This window comes from Podarcis melisellensis, assembly GCF_964234715.1.
Source record: "Podarcis melisellensis genome assembly, chromosome: 2".
NCBI classification, from domain to species: Eukaryota; Metazoa; Chordata; class Lepidosauria; order Squamata; family Lacertidae; genus Podarcis; species Podarcis melisellensis.
In genome coordinates, this window is record NC_138529.1 from 60,494,632 (window position 1) to 60,515,770 (window position 21,139).

A 21,139-nucleotide genomic window follows, 5' to 3' on the forward strand; every position below is an offset into this window, starting at 1 on the left:
TGAAGCAAATCTCATTATTTGTATATTTTTAAAACACCGTTTTCTAAGAGGCGGCTCATTTTAATGAATGAAACATTGGTATGGCTGATATTATAAGTAAATTAGATTAGAGTTAAATTTACTAATATTTTCGACAAGTCAGCGAGTGAGTGAAATTGTTTGTGAGCTCGGTTTATAAAAAAAAAATGCTTCAAAATGTCACCAGAATATCTTTTAATCTCTGTAGATTTTTTTTTTTGCCTGGGAACACATGCAGGGGCAGGGAGAGGGGTTAGGTATGGAAATAATTGAACTTGGCTTATGAACAGTTTGGAAATTTTGCACCAGCGTGCCTTCCTTTTCTTACTGGAGGTGTTTGGCGCCTCATAGTTTTTTAATTGTCTGGGTTCTGCTGATTTTTTCCTCTCCCTCAGGCACACTGAAAAATAGCAGGTTTTAAGGAATTAAATAATACTAAATTCTAGTTGGATTTCCTAAATATAATTTAGGTCAAAAGAAAATGAAATCCCTTGTGTTTCTAATGCTGCAATCAGATTTTGATGTCCAGTAAAATGCTAATGTCTTTTTCAGCTGTGGGCATACGTTGTTTAACTTTGTTCAGATACAGTTTTAAGCAGAATGGCCTAGAATATTTTTGGCAGTCATAATTTAGTATGGAGGCTGGGTGGGGAAGGGCTAAGCGCTGCCCTTCAGCCACTTGTAGCAGTTCATAAATGAATATGCACTTGAGCTTTGCATTTGCTGCAGCTTTAGAGCAATAAGATGTGGCTCCCCTGAGCTTTACCTAGCCTGCTGCCTCAGCTTTATTTATATACTGTGGTCATGGACAGGTGAAAAGGTGTTCAACATCCACTGCCTTCCAAACCCCCTACAACTGAATCGAAAAGGGTGCTCAGTTTTCTATACTACACATTTTTTGTGTGTAAATAAATGTTTACAGTTTTATATTAAAGATTGAATAAGAGTTAGATCTGAGTGTATATTTTTTACTTTTTATAGATTTTAAAACTATAATTCTTTAAATATATATATATATATATATATATATAATATGTGCGTGTGTGTGTATCGGGGGTGGTTATGATAAATTTTACATTTGTTTAAATGAACAGTTCAAATTTGATGCTAACCTTTTTGTCATTGAAATGTATAAAGAGCCCATTAATCCATTTATTTTCTTTAACTACAATTACTGTGGCACACCAAAAAGAAATATTTCACTTCTGTTACGTCATTATAAAAAATAAATATTTTGCTAGTGTATTAAACAAATAGTCGTGTTTTCTGAAGCATCACCTGAACTACATATAGTTTAGCTTTGCTGTGGAGACTGATTGTAAAAATTCTCATTCCTTTTATCTGACAGAAAACAAACTTAACTCTCTCCCTTTTATTGAACTAACCCTAATATTGAAAGACAGAACTAAAATACGTTTGAAAGTCAAGACTGCTGTTGTTGTTGTTTAGTATTTCAGCAATAGGTAGAAAAAGCTTTTACTAATGTTACCCATTTATTTCTGATCACATTTTGGTACCCTTTAACATGAAGAGTTGTTATTATAGGAAACAAGCTATTTTTCACCATTTTGAATTGTTGACCTTTTTGACACTTGTAGGCATTCAGCATACAATGTTAGGTTTTGTTAATCACAGAGGAAATGAAAATGTTCAACAGATTTGTATATTGGAAAACATCCAAAATGATATATCTATATCTATCTGTCTGTAGGAATATGTATATGTATATGTATATGTATATGTATATGTATATAGGCTTCACTTACCTTAACAGGAAATTGCAAAACAGGCATTTTCTTAACATCATTTTTCACTAGGGAGACATGCAAGTTACATTCTAGAAAACATTATAAAAAAACACTAACACACTGGAAAGAAGGTGGTGTGTTGCTCTAAGCTCTTTAAGGGCCATTTCATTCATTTTGAAGAGGCAAACTCCGGGATTGCTACAGAGTTTACCTGTATGATGTATATTTGTTTACATTCTTGCTTCTTGTTTTATTTATGTAGACATTTGTGTAATGCCTTTCAGGGCTATATAGCTCTTTCAAGGCAGTTCACATCATAAAATAATGGGAAAAAGTAATTTCACAAACAGCAATAAGCACACTTCCCGCAGGAGGGAGTGCCATAACAATTGGGCATATGGGTCTCCCTGTCCCAAGCCATTTAGAGCTTTAAAAGTAATAACAATAGCAGTACAGAATCACAATTAAATATTCCAAGCAACTGGACAGATGCATTTTTATCCAGCTGAAGCTTCCAGATAGTCTTCAAAAGCAGCCCCACGTAGTGTGTGTTATCAGTAATCTAGTCTGCCTGTAATGAGGAGATGAATTATTGTGGCAATATCTGCTTTATCGAGATGGCGGTGCAGCAGGTGAATCATCCAGAATTGATAAAAGGCGCTCCTAGTCACTGATGCTCTTTCCACCTTCATGGATAGTACCAAGTCTGGGAGAACCCTAGTTATTAAGTACAATAATCCCTCATTTTATGCATAGGCTCAGTTTCAAGTATTCCATGCATACATTAAAAATTGCATATACTCTCAAACCCTTGGAGCCACTCTATGGCTAACGGGTGAGGGAGAGAGAGAGAGAGAGAGAAATGCAAGTACTCACACAAAAGCATGGTAGGCAGCTTAAATGCTCTTTTGTGTCAGGTCTGCTTGGGGTTACATGGTGCAAAAAGAACCTTTAAGCTCTCAACCTTGCTTGTGACTTGTGCAATTTCAGCCAGGCCACCTTCAACTGCATATTGTTAAAACTGCATAATTCAAATGCACATAAAACGAGGGATTACTATACACCTAAAGTGTTAATGTGTGAGGAGTGTATAGGTGTTAATGTGCTATCATGTTATAGGTTACAGTAAAATCCCATGTACAATTGTGTGTTGTTCTTTTGCATAAAATGTTCTTCTGCTCCTTTCCAAGAAAACTTTCTTTGCAGGCTACTGGTTCGCATGACAAATGCACAGACCACAGAATGATAGCAGCCAGCGCTTTGCATGGTAAGTAACTTTTATCTGTTTCCCCTTTCAAACTGAAGAATCATGTTTTGCATCAGGACAAAAATAAAGTATTGACTTCTATCAGCTCCATCCAAGCTGAATCAGCGATTTTCACAGTTCTGGTGCAGATCTTTTGCAGAAATCAATTGTGCTTTTAGCTTGAGATTCTATTTTAATCTTTTTTGTGGTTACAGAATATTCATATTCTAGTCTGAACCCTTAATAGATGCAGTATCACTCGGGGGGGGGGGAATAGACTATTCTGTTTAAGATACTTACCTGTGTGCTTTGCAGTCACAAAGACATGTGCAATTATTAGATAAGGGGTTGCTAACCTCCTTTGGCTTGAGGGCCACTTTCACCCTTGGTTAACTCGCCTGGGTCTGTATGCCAGTGATTGATGCCATCACCTGCATGTACACACACAGAATGGACCCAGCCACACACAGTTCCCACTCCTCAGCTGATCTGTGCAGACCAGCAGAGGTGGCGTGGTTATTGCCCCCTCCATGCTCATCAAATGTTTGATCTGATTGACTGGGGAAGCAGCAATTCCCATTCCCATCAGGGTGCTGGGCTGGATGGAGAAGTTTAAACAGGGTCTACTTCCCCCCACTTTTTGCTCCTGCTAAATCAGAGGGATCTTGGGGTTGCGTCAGGGTCTTGGGATTGGGGTTACACTTCCTTGGTTTGAGATACTTTGTACATGGATACTCCAGCACAGGACGGTGGAATCTTTTTCGTTTGTAGGGCATTTCCCCTTCCTTCCTGGGCAACCAGGGGCTGTATGCAACTGGTGAGTAGAGCCAGAGACCAAAGTGAGCGGAGCAACAGATGTACCTCTTAAGCTGTATCCCAGCCGTTCAGAAGTCAGGTGTTTCTCTACATCTGCACATCCATCTCTCCATCTAGCCAACCAAGAGACGGATACATTCCAAATAGGTAAAGCCACTTTGGGGTGGGGTGGAATAGGGCTGGCGAAGAGCATGGTCTGAGCAGAGAGTCTTGTGGTCTGTGGAGAGTCTTTAAGGATCAAATAGGGAGCCTGGATTTTGGCCCAGAGGCATGAGGTTTCCCATCGCTGCTCTACTGTATCAATAACTTAGGGTCTTGCTAAATGATTTGCCAAACTTTGTTCAGCCATCAGTTATATATTAAATTAGGAGGACAGTAGAGATGCAACTTTTAGCTGTGTGTTTCTCTTATGGTTTTAAACACTGCAGTACAAGATGCTAAAAAGAGCTGCTTTTTCTGGTGGTGGAAGAGCGATGCAACATACTGGCCACAAACTGACAGAGCTGGCAAGAATTTTAAGAAAGGTTGGGCTGCGATGCCTTAAAGACCGTCATGAGAATCGCATCATGAAGTTGTGGAGTAGCAACTTGTCCTTTGCCATTCAGAAGAGACTTTATAGCCCCATTTGCCATGGATCCACTTGCTAAAAAGCACATGTGCAGGTTTCTCTAGAGTTCATGGCTGTAGAGTTGGCTACAGGCTGTTGTACAGAGAGCCTGACTCTAGTCTGTTCTGCCATCTTAAATTATTGATCTATGAAAAATGGAATAATCCTCATAGGTGTCATGACTTTTAGAATTATTTTGGAATGTACCGTATTTTTCGCATCATAGGACGCACCGGATAATAGGACGTAACTTGTTTTAGAGGGGGGAGAACAAGAAAAAAAATATCTCCCCCTCTCTGCCCAGCGCCCCTTCAGCGAAGCGGCAGGAGGCGCTGCGCAGAGAGGGGGAGAATTTTCCCCCTCTTGTTTTCCCGCTCTAAAACAAGGTGCCGTTTAAGGTGCATTCAGGCGGCTACCTTGGAAGCCTTGAGAGCGAGAGGGGTCAGTGTGCACCGACCCCTCTCGCTCTCCAGGCTTCAGGTTCCTTTCAACTTGCTCTTTGGGGCTGGCGGGGGGAAGCCCACCACCAGCCCCAAAGAGCAGGTCAGGGAGCAGCGGAAAGGCTGCTGCCATAGTCGCGCGTCACCTCTCCAGATGGAAGAGGGTCGCGGGGCTATGGCTTCTTTAGCCCCTCACATACTCTCCCAGCTGGAGAGGTGGCGCGTGGCTAAAGAGGATCCTGCCATAGCCGCGCATCACCTCTCCAGCCAGGAGAGGGTCGCGGGGCCATGGCTTCCTTTGCCCCGCGCGCGCTCTCCCAGCTGGAAAGGTGACGCGCGGCTATAGAGGCTCCTTCCATAGCTGAGCGTCACCTCTCCAGCCGGGAGAGGGTAGCGGGGCTATGGCGTCTTCGCTCCATAGGACGCACACACATTTCCCCTTCATTTTTGAAGGGGAAAAAGTGCGTCCTATATAGCGAAAAATATGGTATTTCAACAGAGGTTAAAAAAAAATCTAAAGTAGATTTAAAACTCAGGAGGATACTGGGTCAGTTTTTCACACACACATTTTTGAATTCCTTTTGTATTTCCTAGGGAGAAAGCATTATAAACGCTTTGGAAAATCTTACATTAGTTGCCACAGATTTTTGATAGTATTCTGATATCAGACCTTCACCCTAGATGGCCTACATGGTTCAGGGATGAGCAAGGAAGACATAAGTTCTTGTTTCACTTCCATCCCTCAGTGCACAGGGTAGAAAAATATTGCAGAAAAATACTGTAGTCATCTGCGCACCTTGCTGAGCTGCATTATTGAATCCTGTGGGATTTCTAAGCAAATGTAATTTGAATACATCTGCAAATTCCATTTTTTATCAGCTCCTTTAGTGGGGAAAAATGAAACAGAGCAGGAGGATTTTAATATGAAAATATATTTCAAATAAGTCTTGTGTTCTTCACTTGCCTCCAGTTGAACTACACAGTGGGTGACATCCGGTATTAGTCATACTTAGAGCAGACTTATTTAAATCAATAGGTTTACTCTGATTTTGATATTGCCTCCTATTTCTATGAGATATCTAAAGTTTTCACATTGCTATAAGCTTCAATAAGTGTTTTAAGAAAGTACATTAGACATTGCAAAAAAGGAAGATTTGTATTCAAGTATAATCTTCAATACAGTTTTTTTTTACTGTTGCAGATTTGCTATTTGAAAATCTATCTCTGCATCATCAATACCATCTGATGATTTGTTTTTACATTTCCTTCCTCCGCACATGCATGAGAGCACACAAACAAAGACCACTCTTGAAAAAGCCTTTTCAAATAAGAATTGTGATTTGCATTCCCTGGATTTTGTTTTAACGCTTGACTTGTGCTTGGCACTCATTTTGCCAATCTGTGTGCAGTATTTTCTTACTGTGATAATCTATCAAGGCATTCATAATACCTGAAAAATGCATTGTGAACAGCTTGCTTATGACTATTGATGTGTGGCCCAGGACAGCTGGTGGAAGTGAGGGGGAAACCTTGGCTGCTGGAGCAGATATAGAAAATGAGTTACTTGGAAGGACTGAGGCTGGTTTGGGGTAGTGCAGAGAATAGCAAGAGTTGCCCAAGTTTTATTTTGGAGGTCAAGGCATTCATGCCAATGTGCAGCTTTTGGAGCCCAGAATCCAGATAGGAATGTTTATTTTGGGGGAGCAGCAGCACCATGTATGCTGCTGTACTGATAGGTCAATGTCTTTAACTATCCAGAATGTTTATGCATTGGTCAGTGGAGTCTGTGTGTGTAAGACACAGAATGGGGGAGAGATAGATAGAAAGGAAATGATCCCCCCCCCCGACAGTGTGGCAGGGAGGAGGCAGGGAGGAAAAGCAGGAGGGCACAGCCTGGGATGGCAGGAAAGGGTAGAGACCTTGTTGGCTGCTTGGACATATGAAAAAGTAAGTTATAGATGGCAGAGAAATGGAGATGTATGAACAGTCCTTTATCTTCAGGGATCGACAATAGTGATGCCCTCAACCCCTGCCCAACTCAGTCACACCATTAAGTTCCAGCATGTTCAATGGGAGTTATCCCAAATTTTCAAAAAGAACCACACATTATTTCCCAGGTAATTGCATCCAGTCGTTTTTGAAGTGATGGGTGGTGACATTTGCACTATGACTCAGCCACCACATCCACTTCTTCACATCAAGGTGGCACCTACAGCTGCGGCCATGCTAGTAAAGGTAAAGGTACCCCTGCCCATAGGGGCCAGTCTTGACAGACTCTGGGGTTGTGCGCCCATCTCACTTAAGAGGCCAGGGGCCAGCGCTGTCCGGAGACACTTCCGGGTCACGTGGCCAGCGTGACATCGCTGCTCTGGCGAGCCAGAGCCGCACACGGAAACGCCGTTTACCTTCCCGCTGGTAAGCGGTCCCTATTTATCTACTTGCACCCAGAGGTGCTTTCGAACTGCTAGGTTGGCAGGCGCTGGGACCGAGCAGCGGGAGCGCACCCCGCCGCAGGGATTCGAACCGCCGACCTTTCGATCGGTAAGTCCTAGGCGCTGAGGCTAGATGCTGACAAATTAGGCAGCACAGCAAGCATGGCTGGCAAGTGTCCTCCTTTATATGAGAGCCCAACTTAAATGACAATGGCAAATACCTTATCAACAGCAAGTACTGCAAAGTGATTGTGTGGTTGGGGAGAGATGGAGGATGTTCAAAGGTTGTTACCACATTCCACATGCAGTATCATCTGTCTGCACTACAGGGGACTGCTGCAAAATAAGAGAAGCAGAACACATCAACAGCATCTACACATTCTTCCAGGTTCCCCTCCCCAGGGCAATCTCCATGTCCATTGAGCAGGTAGGAGATGTGCAGTTGAGTTTGCATCAAGGTATTAACAATGGCTTACAAAGCCCTAAATAGCTTGGGACCCAAATACCTGCAGGAGTGCCTCTTCCATTACCAGCTAACTTGCTTCTTAAAATTAGGATGCAGGAGGAGCAGAGCAATGATAAGGAAGATGGCCCAAAGTGGCAGTGAGCAAACCTGCTGATCCACTGTTTAATCCACAAAGCAGGCAGCACCAACAGGGATTCTCCTGTTGATTGTAGGTCCCAAGATTGTTGATATTGATAGAGGGGCTTTTTTAAGCACTCTGATTCCAATTAGGACTTGATACACTGATGCTAACACCTTGAAGGGAACCTGGTAGTTCACTGGTGGGCAGAACAGGCATGCTGGCTAGGGCAAATAGGAGTTGGAGTCCAAGAACATTTGGAGGGCCACAGTATTCTCAGTTGTGGGCCATTTATGATGGTGACTGCCTAATACTGCTCAGAGCAGTAGTTGGGGCACTGTTGCTTCTGCCTGCCATTGCCACCAGAAGGTCCTGTCCAAGGCCCCATAAGACGTGAAATGGGCCCAGCAGCCAATGCTGCCTATCAGACAAAGTGGTCAGGAAGGGAAAAGAAACAGACCCATGATGGCCTGGGCCAGGAAATAAGTTTTCTTGACTTTTTAAGAAAAAACCTTGCATACCTAAAAACCTTGCATATACAGGCACAGCCAGTATAATTGGAAAAGGAAGACCTAACCAACTTTGGGATGTGAGTCAATCCAAGATGACTTTGTCCAGAGGGCAAATTGGATTAAACTGTGTAAATGCACCTGTGCTCACAAAATGTCACTCATTCTCACCTGTTCACAAGTCACTCATAGGAAGGAAGCAGTGTGACTATATCTGCTTAATCAAATGTGTATATGCTGTGTTTTTGCTTTACTCCGAAAGCACACGGTTTCTAATTTTCATTGCTTTAGCTAGCAAGAAAACAAAGGTTGGTCATTGAAGTGGTCATCTGCTGTCACATTGGTTCAGTATTTCACTAGTGAGCAAGTAAATGCCCATAAAGAAATCTTTCGCCTCAAAACTGAATGACATTTAAAAGAAAAGAAAAGAAAATATCACTAATTCCTATCATACCATGGCTGAAGTGGTGCATATAGTGCTTATTGTAAAAGGCTAGGTATTCAGCCATTGTGAAGTGCCCACATCTTAACAATAGACTATTGAAAAGGTAAATGAAGCTCAGACTGTTTCAATAGTACCACTGTTGACGGGATCCAGTCAAAACTATCCAGCAAGCAGTGAGTTAACTAACCAGCCCTTTGGAAGAGGAAATGGAGGGTTGTGCTGTCTGATTATATTGACAGCCACTGTGGGCATATATTAAGGAGCAGAAAAGTCATAGCTTCAAAGTCTGTGTAGCTTTGTAGCTGTCTCACTTTTGTCTTGCAGTTTCAAGATCCAGCATGCTGCATCAGATAGCCTTGCTGGCCACTGTTACTGTCCTGGGAGTCTTGGAGCAAGGTAAGGAACATGCCACTGCTATTAGAGACAAGTTTAATATCTCTTTTTAGGCAATATAAGCCAAATAAGATCTCTGAAGTTAAATAGGAAATATGTACCATTGATGTAGCTGTTGGGAGAAAAAGATGAACTTTAAAGTCTAAAAAGATAATTGACTTGCAACTCTTGCCTTATATTTTAGAGCAGCAGGGAATGGAAACTGGATTGTAAAGCCATACTTGCAATGTTGATAATGGTGTAAACAACTTTTTAAAACATTTGTTCATTAGAATGCCAACAATTGCCTGAAGAAACAAAATGGTAAGAAGGGTCAAGATTAACTGAACTAAATCAAAGGGATAATTTGCTAGGGAATTTAGGCTTCTCTCATGGGGAAACCTTGAGTAGTAACAAGATGATTTAAATCTCGGTCTCCAGGAGTTAGAGCAAAATACTGCATAAAGTGAGGTACGTACATGGAATGTAAAGTGTCCCTATTGCATCCTAGCAATTTCATATGCAACGGCAGATTAATACATAAAAAGGCACTCAAATCAACTTTATTCTTTTTGCATAATGAGCAGGGGAAAGAATAATGATCAAGACCGTTCAAATCTGGCAACAATATAAAGAGACTTTAATGTGTACTTGATAGATAGCAGCCTGTTCCCCCCAAAAAACAAAACAAAACAAAAAACCCAACCCTTTACTTGTGGTATAAACTGATAGTGAGATTTGTTTTTAATTCCTGAATTGACAGCTTGACCAATTAAAAATGTCAGCTAGAGTGGTGTGTTTATTGTGTGCTGATGTATAATATATGAAAGTCTGTTCTGGTGATATGCTGGGAACTGTCTTACCCTTTTTTAAAAAAATCTGTTCATACAAGTGGGGTCTTCATATGAGGGGATAACATGCAGAGCAAACTTTCATGAGTTTGTGGTTCCCCTTACAACAAAAGTAAAACTGTAGGTTGTAGGGTTTCCCCCCCAAAGAGGAGACTGTAATCTCAGATGAGCTGATGAACCCCACATCATGCAGTTCATGTGAGTAAACTGCCTTTTTTGTTATTTTTTTATTTCAGTTGTCCTAGCATATTTTTAGGAACCAGGTTTGAGTATTAAAAATAGAATTGTAGAAAATAATCGACTTGATGGAAACCTGATGGCAAATCAGCAGTGTGTGTCATTTAAGACTGATCCTAATTGTAGTAAGTAAGATATTTTGGCATCTCAGGCAAACCATAAAGTGGTGCCCCACCTCCCAGCTAGGAAAGAAGGGGTGACTGAGTATGTACATCAGCAAGTGTGGCACAAGCTTGGGATGGAGAAGCTATGGCCCATGATGTTCTTGGACTCCAGCTCCCATCATCTTCACTTGGCATGGCCAGTGGTCTGGAATGATGGGAGTTGTAGTTCAGCAACATCTGGAGGGCCACAAATTCCCAATCCCTAGGATAACCCTTTCTAGTTTAGAATCCACATTGTCAGGTACATGAAGCATAATCTTCAGTTGGCAGGCTATCTTTTTGCATTTCACTGCCACTGAACTCCAACCTTTACCTGTTTTCCCCTTTTACAACTGCATGCATCTGAAGAAGTGGACCTCCCTGCTCAATGGAAATTTTACATGTTTCTTTTCCTAGTTTTTGGTGGCGCTGGTTAGCCTGTTTTTGAGCCTTGAGCCTGTTTTTGTTTTATAGTTCTGATTTTGTGGTTTTACTATTGATAATGAGGTTGTTGATATTTTACTGCTATCTTAATTGTGTCTTGTAATTATACTTTATTTTTTTATTTATTTGCCATCACTTGTGATAAAAAGTGGTATAGGTAAAGGTAAAGGTAAAGGTACCCCTGCCCGTACGGGCCAGTCTTGACAGACTCTGGGGTTGTGCGCCCATCTCACTCAAGAGGCCAGGGGCCAGCGCTGTCCGGAGACACTTCCGGGTCACGTGGCCAGCGTGACATCGCTGCTCTGGCGAGCCAGAGCCGCACACGGAAACGCCGTTTACCTTCCCGCTGGTAAGCGGTCCCTATTTATCTACTTGCACCCGGAGGTGCTTTCGAACTGCTAGGTTGGCAGGCGCTGGGACCGAGCAGCGGGAGCGCACCCCGCCGCAGGGATTCGAACTGCCGACCTTTCGATCGGCAAGTCCTAGGCGCTGAGGCTTTAACCCACAGCGCCACCTGCGTCCCTGAAAGGAATCTTTTTTTAGGTGCCACAAGGTGTCTGTCCCTCTTGTTTGTTTGCTGCTACAGACTAGAATGGCTCCTCCTCTGAGTTATGAGTCTTCATGCAGGATCTATACCCATTTCTGTTTTACACTTATTCCCTTGATATCAAGTGTTTCAAAGCAACCCAAAGCAAAACTGTGAACCCAAAATGAAGTATGCACACTAATCAACAACATAACATAAATCTGCTCAGATTGCACAGTTTAAGCCTCTTGCTGAGAATTGTGGGTTTTTGGCTGCACAATTTTAGAATTTTTCAGGCACCTTTATTGCTGTTGAGAGGAAGGCAAGACCAGGATGATGAGACTAAAGGTTAGTTTGCAAATGGATGATTCTGTAATGAATGAGACTTTCGTTTATTACTCTTGCAAGTGAAACGTGAATGGTGTTTGCTAGTGCAGATGAGCAAACTATGGGCATACTGCTCATCATCCACTGTGCAACTAGCTGCTATTGGTTGTTATTTAGTGTAATAAACATAATTTAAAAAACAATAGAGAACCCATTGTGCTTCATTGGGTGAAATAACTGGCTTTTCTTTCCTCCTTGTTTTACTTCCCATCCAGCCTATTTTGCCATGCAGGTGATCTACGTTCGGCGGAAGTGCAAAGTCTCTCCTCCTGTGACTTCAGGTCCACCAGAATTTGAAAGGATCTTCAGAGCTCAGTAAGTTAACCTGCTTCCTCCTTCCCTTCCTTTCCCTCCCATGCCACCCTTCTCTATAATATAATTTTATTCCAGCTTCCCACCCCTGGAGAGGTGAATCTAGATTACTCCAAGTAGACATATCTCCCAACGGCATACTTCCAGTCACGTGGTGACATTGGTTACTGTACAGTCGTATACTTAGTTCCTAAACCATACTTAGAACCAACTTCTATTGGCACCAGCAGCTGTAATTCTGTACACGTGTTTTATGCGATCAGGGTGTTAACCAACCACATACTTCCTCTGCCCCCATTTCAGTCTCTCCAACGGGCTGCATAGACTGGCAATGCATCATCTCCAAACGTTGCGTTCGAAAAATTCTTAGAAGAGAGTTGCATCAACAGGAGATGCTGTGGTCTTGTTTGGGGGTTTCCCACAGGCATGTGGTTGGCCAATGTGAGAACAGGCAAAGACATTTTGATGAAACCTTTGACCAGTTTAAGAGACACTGACATGCTGGTTGGCACAGATGAGGTGCAACCACATACACTTTGCTCTTCAGACTCTTCATATACTACTACTTGCCGTAGTTGTGTAACAACTGTGTATTATACTCACTGATTTCATGTCTGTGTGATGTGACTACAAGATCACTGAGTTTGAACACCAAACCTTCCATACATTGCAACATTTGTGGAACAAATAGTCATCAGTTTTCAGCAGTTCAGTGAATGTTTGGCATTGAAGTGATTTTATGGCCCTTGTGATTTTGTCCCTTGAGTAGCATTTTGGCCAGCATGCAGCTGAATTCTGATGGCAGGGAAGAGCAAGCTGTGACTGGGAGGCTCTGCTTAGTAAAGAATTCCTACCCACTCATCTCTGCACAGCTCACTTGACCACCTACTCTGGTTTCTAACTGACACTTTCAAAGGAGATGCTAAAATTGCTTTTAGAATTCCGCAAAGACATTGTGACAGTCTGCATTCAATGTATGAAAAAAGGGATTGTTATTATTTTGCATTTTCTCTTTCTCTTCTCCTCACTCCCACCCCACAGCTTTTTATTTGGGAGATGCTCCAACTGCAGGAGTAGAGCTTTTAAATTCTGCAGAAATATGAACACCTTGTCGTGGGTTCCAATTAACACATTCATTTTAAAGGTAGCAAAGCTTGCCATAGACTAACAGTGATGGTCATATACCCCTGTGTCCACATGGGAAGTCACAAAATATATGGTGGGGGGGGGGGGGAACAGGTAAGTTCTATCAGAGAAGATGCTGCTGTTTTTACACTGAAATGATAATTGCTTAAGAGCAATCTGTACTTCACACTGACAGCCCCGTATCTTCAAAGTTCAAGGTAGGAGGGGACAATTTGCTTTGAACAAAGGACAGGGAGAAATGGAGGGCTTCACCTTTGCCTTATTGGATGTTTCCCTTTCCCTCTAAACCCTCCCTTCGGGTTCTAGACCCATTTTTGTGAAGTAAACATGTACCTGGAACACAGTTGTGGGCAAAACCTGCTACCCGCAATTTTCAGAGGAAAAGCAAAGTAGCCTTCACCTCTCCAATGCAAATTTTCTCTCCGGTGGGAGTTTTATGAGAGCAAAGAGGACCATGGGCCTTTATTGTACACAGCTGCAGTATAATATGTAATTTGCCCCTCAGCTGAATGTAGCCGCCTGCAGACTTTGCCATTCTAAAAATAAGCATCAGTCCACCCGCATCTGTTCATAAACAGACACACATGTGTGTCATTTAAAATTAAATGGGCTCTACTGTGTCCAGCTGTATCCTATTCAGACTTTTAATGATTGGTGTGTGCACTGGTAATCACCAGATTGGACTACTGTAACATAAATTTACATCGGCCTGTCTTTCTGAAGACTGAATTGAAACTTCAGTCAGCTCAAAGTGTGCTAGTATGTCTCTCTGATGGATACAGTGCAGAGGAAGCAGATGCTACCTGGGCCAAGATAAGTTCATTGGCACAATATATTTTTTTCTGGGCAATTTCAAATCTGAAATGACCTAAACTCTAGAATACATTGGGGAAACAAGTGCCCATTTCCACATGCCAACCTTATCCAAGATCTGGCTGACTGAAATAAGGGGCAGGGCCTGCAGGGCCTTGGGAGTGGTGACACCTATACTCTGAGATTTCTGCTCTATAATGTACCTTAAGAGCACTGTTTGGAGATGGTGGCTAATCAGATTTATTTTATTGTCCTGCTGTTTTGAATGGCTTCTAATGGATTTTAATAGCTATTTCATTTTATTATATGTTCTATTTTATATATTTTTTGTTGGGACTGTCTCATATTTCTGCAGTGACTTGTCCCAAGGGCTCCGTTGTGCCACAGTGTGAGATTTTAAATGATTAAATAAACCTTGTGTTGTTCTCCCACCTCAGTCCCCTTTATTCAGCTCTCCAATGGCAAATATGTCCACCTCTGTTAAAACTGCAGTTCTGTGATACCACTGCTTAGATCTCTTCCCTCTTGGCTTCCTGTCTGCTCTTACATCCAGCGTGACCTCTTCATCCTTTCTCTTGAAAACCTTCAAGCAGTCCTTGCCCCCGCCTCTTTTCTTTCATCCCATCACGCTAACCTTTCAGAGTTCCTTGAGAGTGGCAAGCATACAGGCAGAAGTGATCCAGTCAGCACAGCATACATAAGACTCCCCCATTCAGCTTAGCAGTCACAGAACAATAAGCAAGTTCCTCTTTTGGATCAGTAACTGGTTACAGAACAGAGAGCAGAGAGAGTATGCATCAGTACAAACTTCTGGGAATGGAGGAAGTAGAGTCCCGTCCCCCGTCCCCCGACATTGGGACCTATGCTTTTTCTTGGCTGCTCTGAAGTTCTCCGTTCACAACCTCCACTCTTCTTACCTCTGAAGCTCTTCTCCTCTCAAATGACTCTACCCTTTCCCCCTTGCTGCCCTGTGTGGGCTTCAAACTGCCTCTTAGAACACTTGTAGGGTGCCGGCTGTTCCTTCAAATTTCACCTCTCCTTTTCCATGAATGCTTTGGCACAACCTCCTTTGACCAAACTGCATCTAAGCCTAAATATGTGCATCACTGTATAGAGTTGCCTATGTGCCCCTTGTTATCTGTCTCCTTTGCTACCCCCACCTAGTTCCTCCCTTGTCTCCCGTTTGTTGAATTTTTGAATGCGAGCCCACTGATGTTTTTTTTCTTAATCGTAACACAAGGTGCATTGATGGCAGTATATAAGCATAGTGAATTACATAGCACAGAATTTTCCCTGTATTTTCAGTATCTCTCAGCAATAGAAGCAACTTCTTTGTTCCTTTTTAACGAAAATCTTAGATTCTCTGCATTCAACATGAGTTCCTTGCTGCCATTCCTCACCTGCCAAGTACCAGAGTAGTATGGCCACAATCGGATAGTACCTGGATTCTTCTCCCTTGTCATGTTCATGGCAGTGATTGAGCATGTCAGAGCCTTGCATTTGCCTCATGAAATGTCAAGGAAGCATTAAGATAAGCCTTTTAGATATTCCAAATGAATTGGTACCAACTTTCACCTTCTAGCTAGAGGTCAGGAGAGAAAAGTTCTATTCCAGCCTTCTCTCTGACATCCTCATCTCAGGGAAGAGTTTTCTTTGCAGGGACGTTCAGTCATATAAAATGTCCTAAAGTGGTACAGCCCAGACATGGGTCCAGTCTCTGCAGTGTGAACTAGACCATAGTGTTGTGGGTTGGAGATAAGGATATTGTGCCCAGTGTGGGGTGCTTCATGATAAATCCAGTCATTAAATAAGCTGGTTAGGTGGGATATTATCCAGGGTCTAAGCCTCTGTTGTGTGTCATCTCCTCACCCCCAAACTACAGATTAATTAATTGTCTACTTTGTTTTGTTTAGAGCAAATTGCACCGAATACTTCCCAATATTTCTTTCACTCTTGTGGGTGGCTGGAGTCTTTTCCCATCAAGGTAAAAAGCAAACCTTAATTCATAAAACTCTTAATGTGAAAAGCATAAAACGTTTTTGTCAGCTAAGCTGCTGCCGCTGCGCTACGTACGCAGCTGCAAAATGATGTCTGTTGCTCCATAAAGGGTGGCCCTCAGCTGCCGTGTCATCTCAGTGCAAGAGTTCTGCTTGTGCAATGGGACTTCCCCCCACCCCTCTTTCCTGTCTGGAGAGAGGGAGAACTTTCTTTTGGGCAAGTAGAAATCATCGTGCTATAACATTATTGCATATTGTAAGCAAAGGGTTCAAGTCTTCTGCTCTTTGTATGAGGTGGCTTCATGCTTCAGGTTAAAAGTGGGCAACTTATTTTGCTTCTGAAGATCACGTGTGATGGGTGGCCACTCAGGGGCCTCATTCCACTGGGCTGATGTTGGCCGTTGCCTGCACATCTGTTTTATGTCTCTCATGTGCAGACACGTGCGCGCCCTCACTCACTCACACATGCACACTCTGTTGCTTGCACACATTCATGGTAAAAATGATTGCTGCAAGTGTCTTTCACTGCAAAGTGTGACTAATATAACCTGTAAGTCATGACCCAATCAGAGATACAGGCACGCAGGGGGTTTAAGATGTCAGTATCCTGTCTGTACTTGACTTGCTTGCTGCAGGAAGCAGTGGTGAAACTACAGCAGTTGTTTCTGCCACATGTAATGTGTGAAGCCACTCTAACATGTTTTTACCCTCAGTTTTGCTTGCAAGTTTGTGAAAGGGTGAAAACAAATGCTCATTTGAGCCACTTCTTGAAAATGTTTTGTGTACCATGTGACATAATGGCCCAATCCACATAGCAAGTCCTTTCCTCCCCAAATTCCCTTTGGTTGTGGTAACATGGTAATTCTGGAACCTAGGGGGGAAATGTTTAAAGTTCCAGAAAAGTCACTATGCTGTCAGGGGGAGGGCTAAGTAGAACCCTTCTCTTCTGACCTCTAGCTGGGAGGTGCTCTGACCTTCCAAGTTGGTGCTGATTGATTTGGAAGACCTCAAAGGCTTATTTTAATGCTTTTAATGCAAAAACAAGAATCCTGTGGCAACTTAAACACTGACAAATTTAATGTGGCACAATAGCACAGGATGCCTTCAAGTAGTGATGGTGTGGTAAATAGTTGTTTTCACTATTAAAGCAAGGCTAATGCAGACGCTGTTGTGACCTCAGACTAAAGGCCTCCTGCTTTGCTTTGGTTCCCTTCTCCAAATAACTGATGGATGTGGACTTCTGCAGAACTTTGTGTGCTTAGATGTATCTTGAGAGTTGCTGTAGCATAGTGCTTAAGAGCATGAACTGTAAGCGTAAGCTTTTGATGGGTTTTTTGTTTGAAAATAGGGTCAATCTTCCCGAGTCTTTCCATAATAACTACTTTGATTGTCTCCTCCTATAGTTTTGGCTGCATGCTGTGGGGTTCTTTATCTGATTGCCCGCTATCAGTACTTTAGTGGATATGCACGATGTACTCAAGGAAGGTGAGTTGTTCTAAGCACAATGCTCTGTGTTTTTCCATGTGCCAGTCAGCTTCTCTCTCAAATAGGCAAGTGGCTGTCTGCCACCTCTGGATCTGCAGTCTTACTGGCATCTGCAGTCTTACTGGCATCTGCAGTCTTACTGGCAGCCTAACCTTGTATCCCTTCAGGCTACTAATGGGGGGCGGGCATACAGAGTCGAGTGCTCTTCCATACCAAACACATTCCTTACTTATAGAAAACTAAGTATCCGGGGGGCATTACCGTTTTCCTGGCATCTAGATTTCTATGTGTAGGCATGTGTTGTAGTTTCTTGATGCAGAGGTGCATTTAAACCCATGAGCTCCAACTGCAGTCTGAAATGATACACCCCACAAACAGACTGACCACTTTACTGAGAGCAGTACCTTGCTCCAGCAACCACAGGTGGCTCACATTCTTGATCTCCTTTTTACAAAACCTCTTTGGAAAACCCCACAATCCTGCTGTTCCACAGGTGTATCATTGCATGTGGCCTAGCACTGGCAGCCCTGCTTAAGGATGTCCCATGCCCTGCAATCATTATAGAGGGGTGGGGCTTGGACTTGACTGGTGACTTTCTTAGGAAAGAGAACAGGAAGGGGGGTCACCGGACAGGAGCTTCATAAGTCCTGTAAGTAACTGTATGGTTACATCCCATACAGGTCCTCCTTGGCTCCCAGTTCCAACAGGATCCTGTGTTATATGGAAAACTTTCTATTTGTTGAAATTCTGTTTGGTGTTGTCATCAGAAATGTCCAAATAAATTAGAAAAAGATTTAAAACCAGATTTAACAAATGGTAGACATGAGGTTGTGAGAGCTAAAACTTTTCTATACTTTCAAACTAATTGCAGTTGTCTCAAAGCCTATTTATCATATTACTATGGAAATCATCACCCAAGAGAAGCTTTTAATAAGTGTCACAACGGACCACCCGATCCTAATAGTAACTAGCATCTTGTGTTCTTGTTCCTCCCCACAGACTCGCCCCCTTGTACCTCAGTGCTGGAGTTCTTTGCATTCTCATTGGCTTATCTGTGACAGGGCTCCTTGTCTATTTTGTGCCGCTCCCACATTTTCTATTCCCGAAGTGAGCTTCTGAGTCAGCGTCTACTGCTCTTCTGCTGGTAAATTATCCTGCTTATGACACCATAGGTTTCAACTTTCATTCCAACATTCATTTCATTTCTTTAAATTAAAATGATTGTACATCTTTCTTTTTTAAAAAAAGCAATTTTGTGACGGTACATTTCTTAGCTGTGTTGTGGTTGCAACAGTTTTTACATTAAAAGTGACATTGGGTCAACTTCAACTAGCAGGAGAGAGTGAGCGAGAGATTTAGAGTAACAATTATTTGTTTGTGCCAGCAAGTTTTGGGAGTCATCAGTGAGCTCTGAGGTGGCCAGCCCAGTTTGCCTCTCAGAAACTCTGCTCCAACATGATGGTTTCTAAACAGTATCTGTCATAACCAAGCTGTGAATTCCTGTCTGAAGCAAGAACTTACTATATCTGGTAAGGGTGAGGACTAACCTGTGGTCTTACGGATGTTGTTGAATTTCAATTTGTTTTGGAGCTTCTCTTTCCCCCCTCCTTAAGGTTTTTTATCAACCTTTTCCTTTTATTGAACCTTTGCTTGCATGTGGCTGCCTTATACAATACATTTAACTTAGTAATGTCTTCTGTGTGGCTGCAAGTCTCCAATATCTCAGGCAAAGCAGGACCTTCCTCCATGCAAAATGGCTGTACTTTGTGCTCCAGTTGGAAACCACAATGCTGCTTTTATTTATGCCTCAGTGGTGAGCTTCAGTGCCTGTGGGAAGGCAGCCTTTGATTTGGTCAAAAACTATTTTGCACCCTTTCGCTTGCATTTGTGCATAGTGCTATCCGTCACAGGGACCCTACTACCATTGTGAGTTCCCTAATGGATCACATGGAGAATACCTGTGATAAAGGAGGAGTGCATGCAAGTTTGACGACGTTAAGGGCCAGTGTGTTAAATAGGTTACTGTGATAGAGGAAGTATCTGTAGGTTTTGGTTTAAATAGAAATCCTCCCCATTGCAAAATCTGTCTTAGCTGTACAGAAAGCATGTCTTACTTTTAATAGCCTTATAAAATCATGCTTTGCCTTTGACTTTCCTAATTAATGAAAGAGCCAGTAAAATAAAACATGGAACTTTAAGTTGAATTAAAATTTTACAGTGCACATTTTAATATATATATTTTATATAGATATACTTAAAAATCAAATGTATCCAATAATAAAAAATACAGCACATTAAAGTAGTATAATGCATTCCAGTGTATAGCTAGAGACATTGGGGTTTTTTTTTGTTTTAAATTACTCTAATCCCTACCATTTGAGGACTGGCCTACATGGTTTATTTTTCTCCAAAATTCACACCAACCAGTAAATAACAGATATGGATTTAAAAGGATGGACTTTAGCACTCATTCTCAAGGCATGAAGACACTGGAGACTTCGACAGGAACTCTTATTGTATGAAGGGCACATGTACAACCCTGGCAGGCACAGTGTGGTTTTTCATTTCCCTGCCATTCTGTTCCCTCCATACATCCCTTCCCTCCCACCCCAGACCAGTTACCCCTCATATTTAATCCTCAGCTTTAGTCTGGAGCAACTGCTTTTACTTACACACGTGGGGCCGGAGGTGCAGTCTGCTTTGCTCCCAAGATGCATCAGTGCTTTGCTTGACAGTTGAGCTGCCCTCGCAGTTAGCCTTCATAGTCCTTAAACCCGTATTTCTAAATGCACCCTTTAGTGATACATTCAGGAATCAACACCCAAGGGGCCAGGGGTGGGGGTGAGGGGAAAGAGGAAGAGGCATGGGAATAGTGTGTGGTCCTTGCTCAAAGGAAGGGGGGAGAACAAATCTTTTACACGGAAAGTTAGTCTCCAAGGTTCTTTTTGTAGCTGCAGAAGCAGCTGGATCCAAGATAGGCCAGCACTAGTGCTTCATTTTTTAAATACAGTCCAGCACCTGTGCATGAAAAAATGCTTCTCTTCTCCCAGTAAATGTGGTCCAGAAACCCTTAAGGCCCTGCCAAGTTTCACCACCAACATTTTCTTCCTGTTCTGGGAGCAGCAGGTGCCCTTCAGCAGGCACCTTTGACTAGGCTGCTCCTATTCCGCTATGTCTGCAGTTTCATAGACAAGAGGAAGAAGAGGGGAAGAGCTGACAGCCATGTTGTGCATTATCCCTGGGTCTTGAAGTTCAATCAGCTTTCTTCAGGAATATCTGGAAGTACATGGGATTAGCAAAACAACAGAAAAAGGTCAGAGCTGGGCAAATCTGTTTTTCTCCTCTAGAATATTGCCCTATTAATTAATGCCAAGTGCAAGTGAAGAGAGTTTTGTCTCTTCTGGACAACCATACCTGAAGCAAATCACAGCATGAAATCTCTGTCGGAAATGGGGAGGGATTTCACAGTTAAGACATAAAATCACAGCTGCAGGCGGACGCAACTGCAGTCTAGAGGATCTGACTAAAGGTAAAGGGACCCCTAACCATTAGGTCGAGTCATGGCCGACTCTGGGGTTGCG

The 21,139-nt window shown here is 42.6% G+C and overlaps 2 protein-coding genes across 4 annotated transcripts in view; one reads left to right on the plus strand and one right to left on the minus strand.

Moving 5' to 3' along the window:
* The first annotated feature begins 2,192 nt into the window (after positions 1–2,192).
* On the plus strand, positions 2,193–18,791 carry LTC4S (leukotriene C4 synthase). 3 transcript variants are annotated; one of them, XM_081899440.1, is made up of 6 exons: positions 2,193–3,033; positions 9,170–9,241; positions 12,021–12,120; positions 15,990–16,060; positions 17,477–17,558; positions 18,558–18,791. In XM_081899440.1, the coding sequence occupies exons 1-6, from the start codon at positions 2,934–2,936 to the stop codon at positions 18,667–18,669; spliced, it is 537 nt and encodes a 178-aa protein (XP_081755566.1). In that variant the 5' UTR covers positions 2,193–2,933; the 3' UTR covers positions 18,670–18,791. The 3 variants fall into 3 exon arrangements, with proteins under 3 accessions (XP_081755566.1, XP_081755568.1, XP_081755567.1); XM_081899442.1 differs by lacking the exon at positions 2,193–3,033 and adding an exon at positions 7,457–7,734; XM_081899441.1 differs by lacking the exon at positions 2,193–3,033 and adding an exon at positions 7,862–8,480.
* Positions 18,792–19,757: 966 nt separating this feature from the next.
* MGAT4B (alpha-1,3-mannosyl-glycoprotein 4-beta-N-acetylglucosaminyltransferase B) overlaps positions 19,758–21,139 on the minus strand; it is an 88,631-nt gene continuing 87,249 nt past the window's right edge. Inside the window, exon 15 of the mRNA XM_081899443.1 lies at positions 19,758–20,834. Within this exon, the coding sequence (XP_081755569.1) occupies positions 20,811–20,834 (24 nt within the window). The 3' untranslated portion in view covers positions 19,758–20,810. The remainder of the gene's footprint in view (positions 20,835–21,139) is intronic.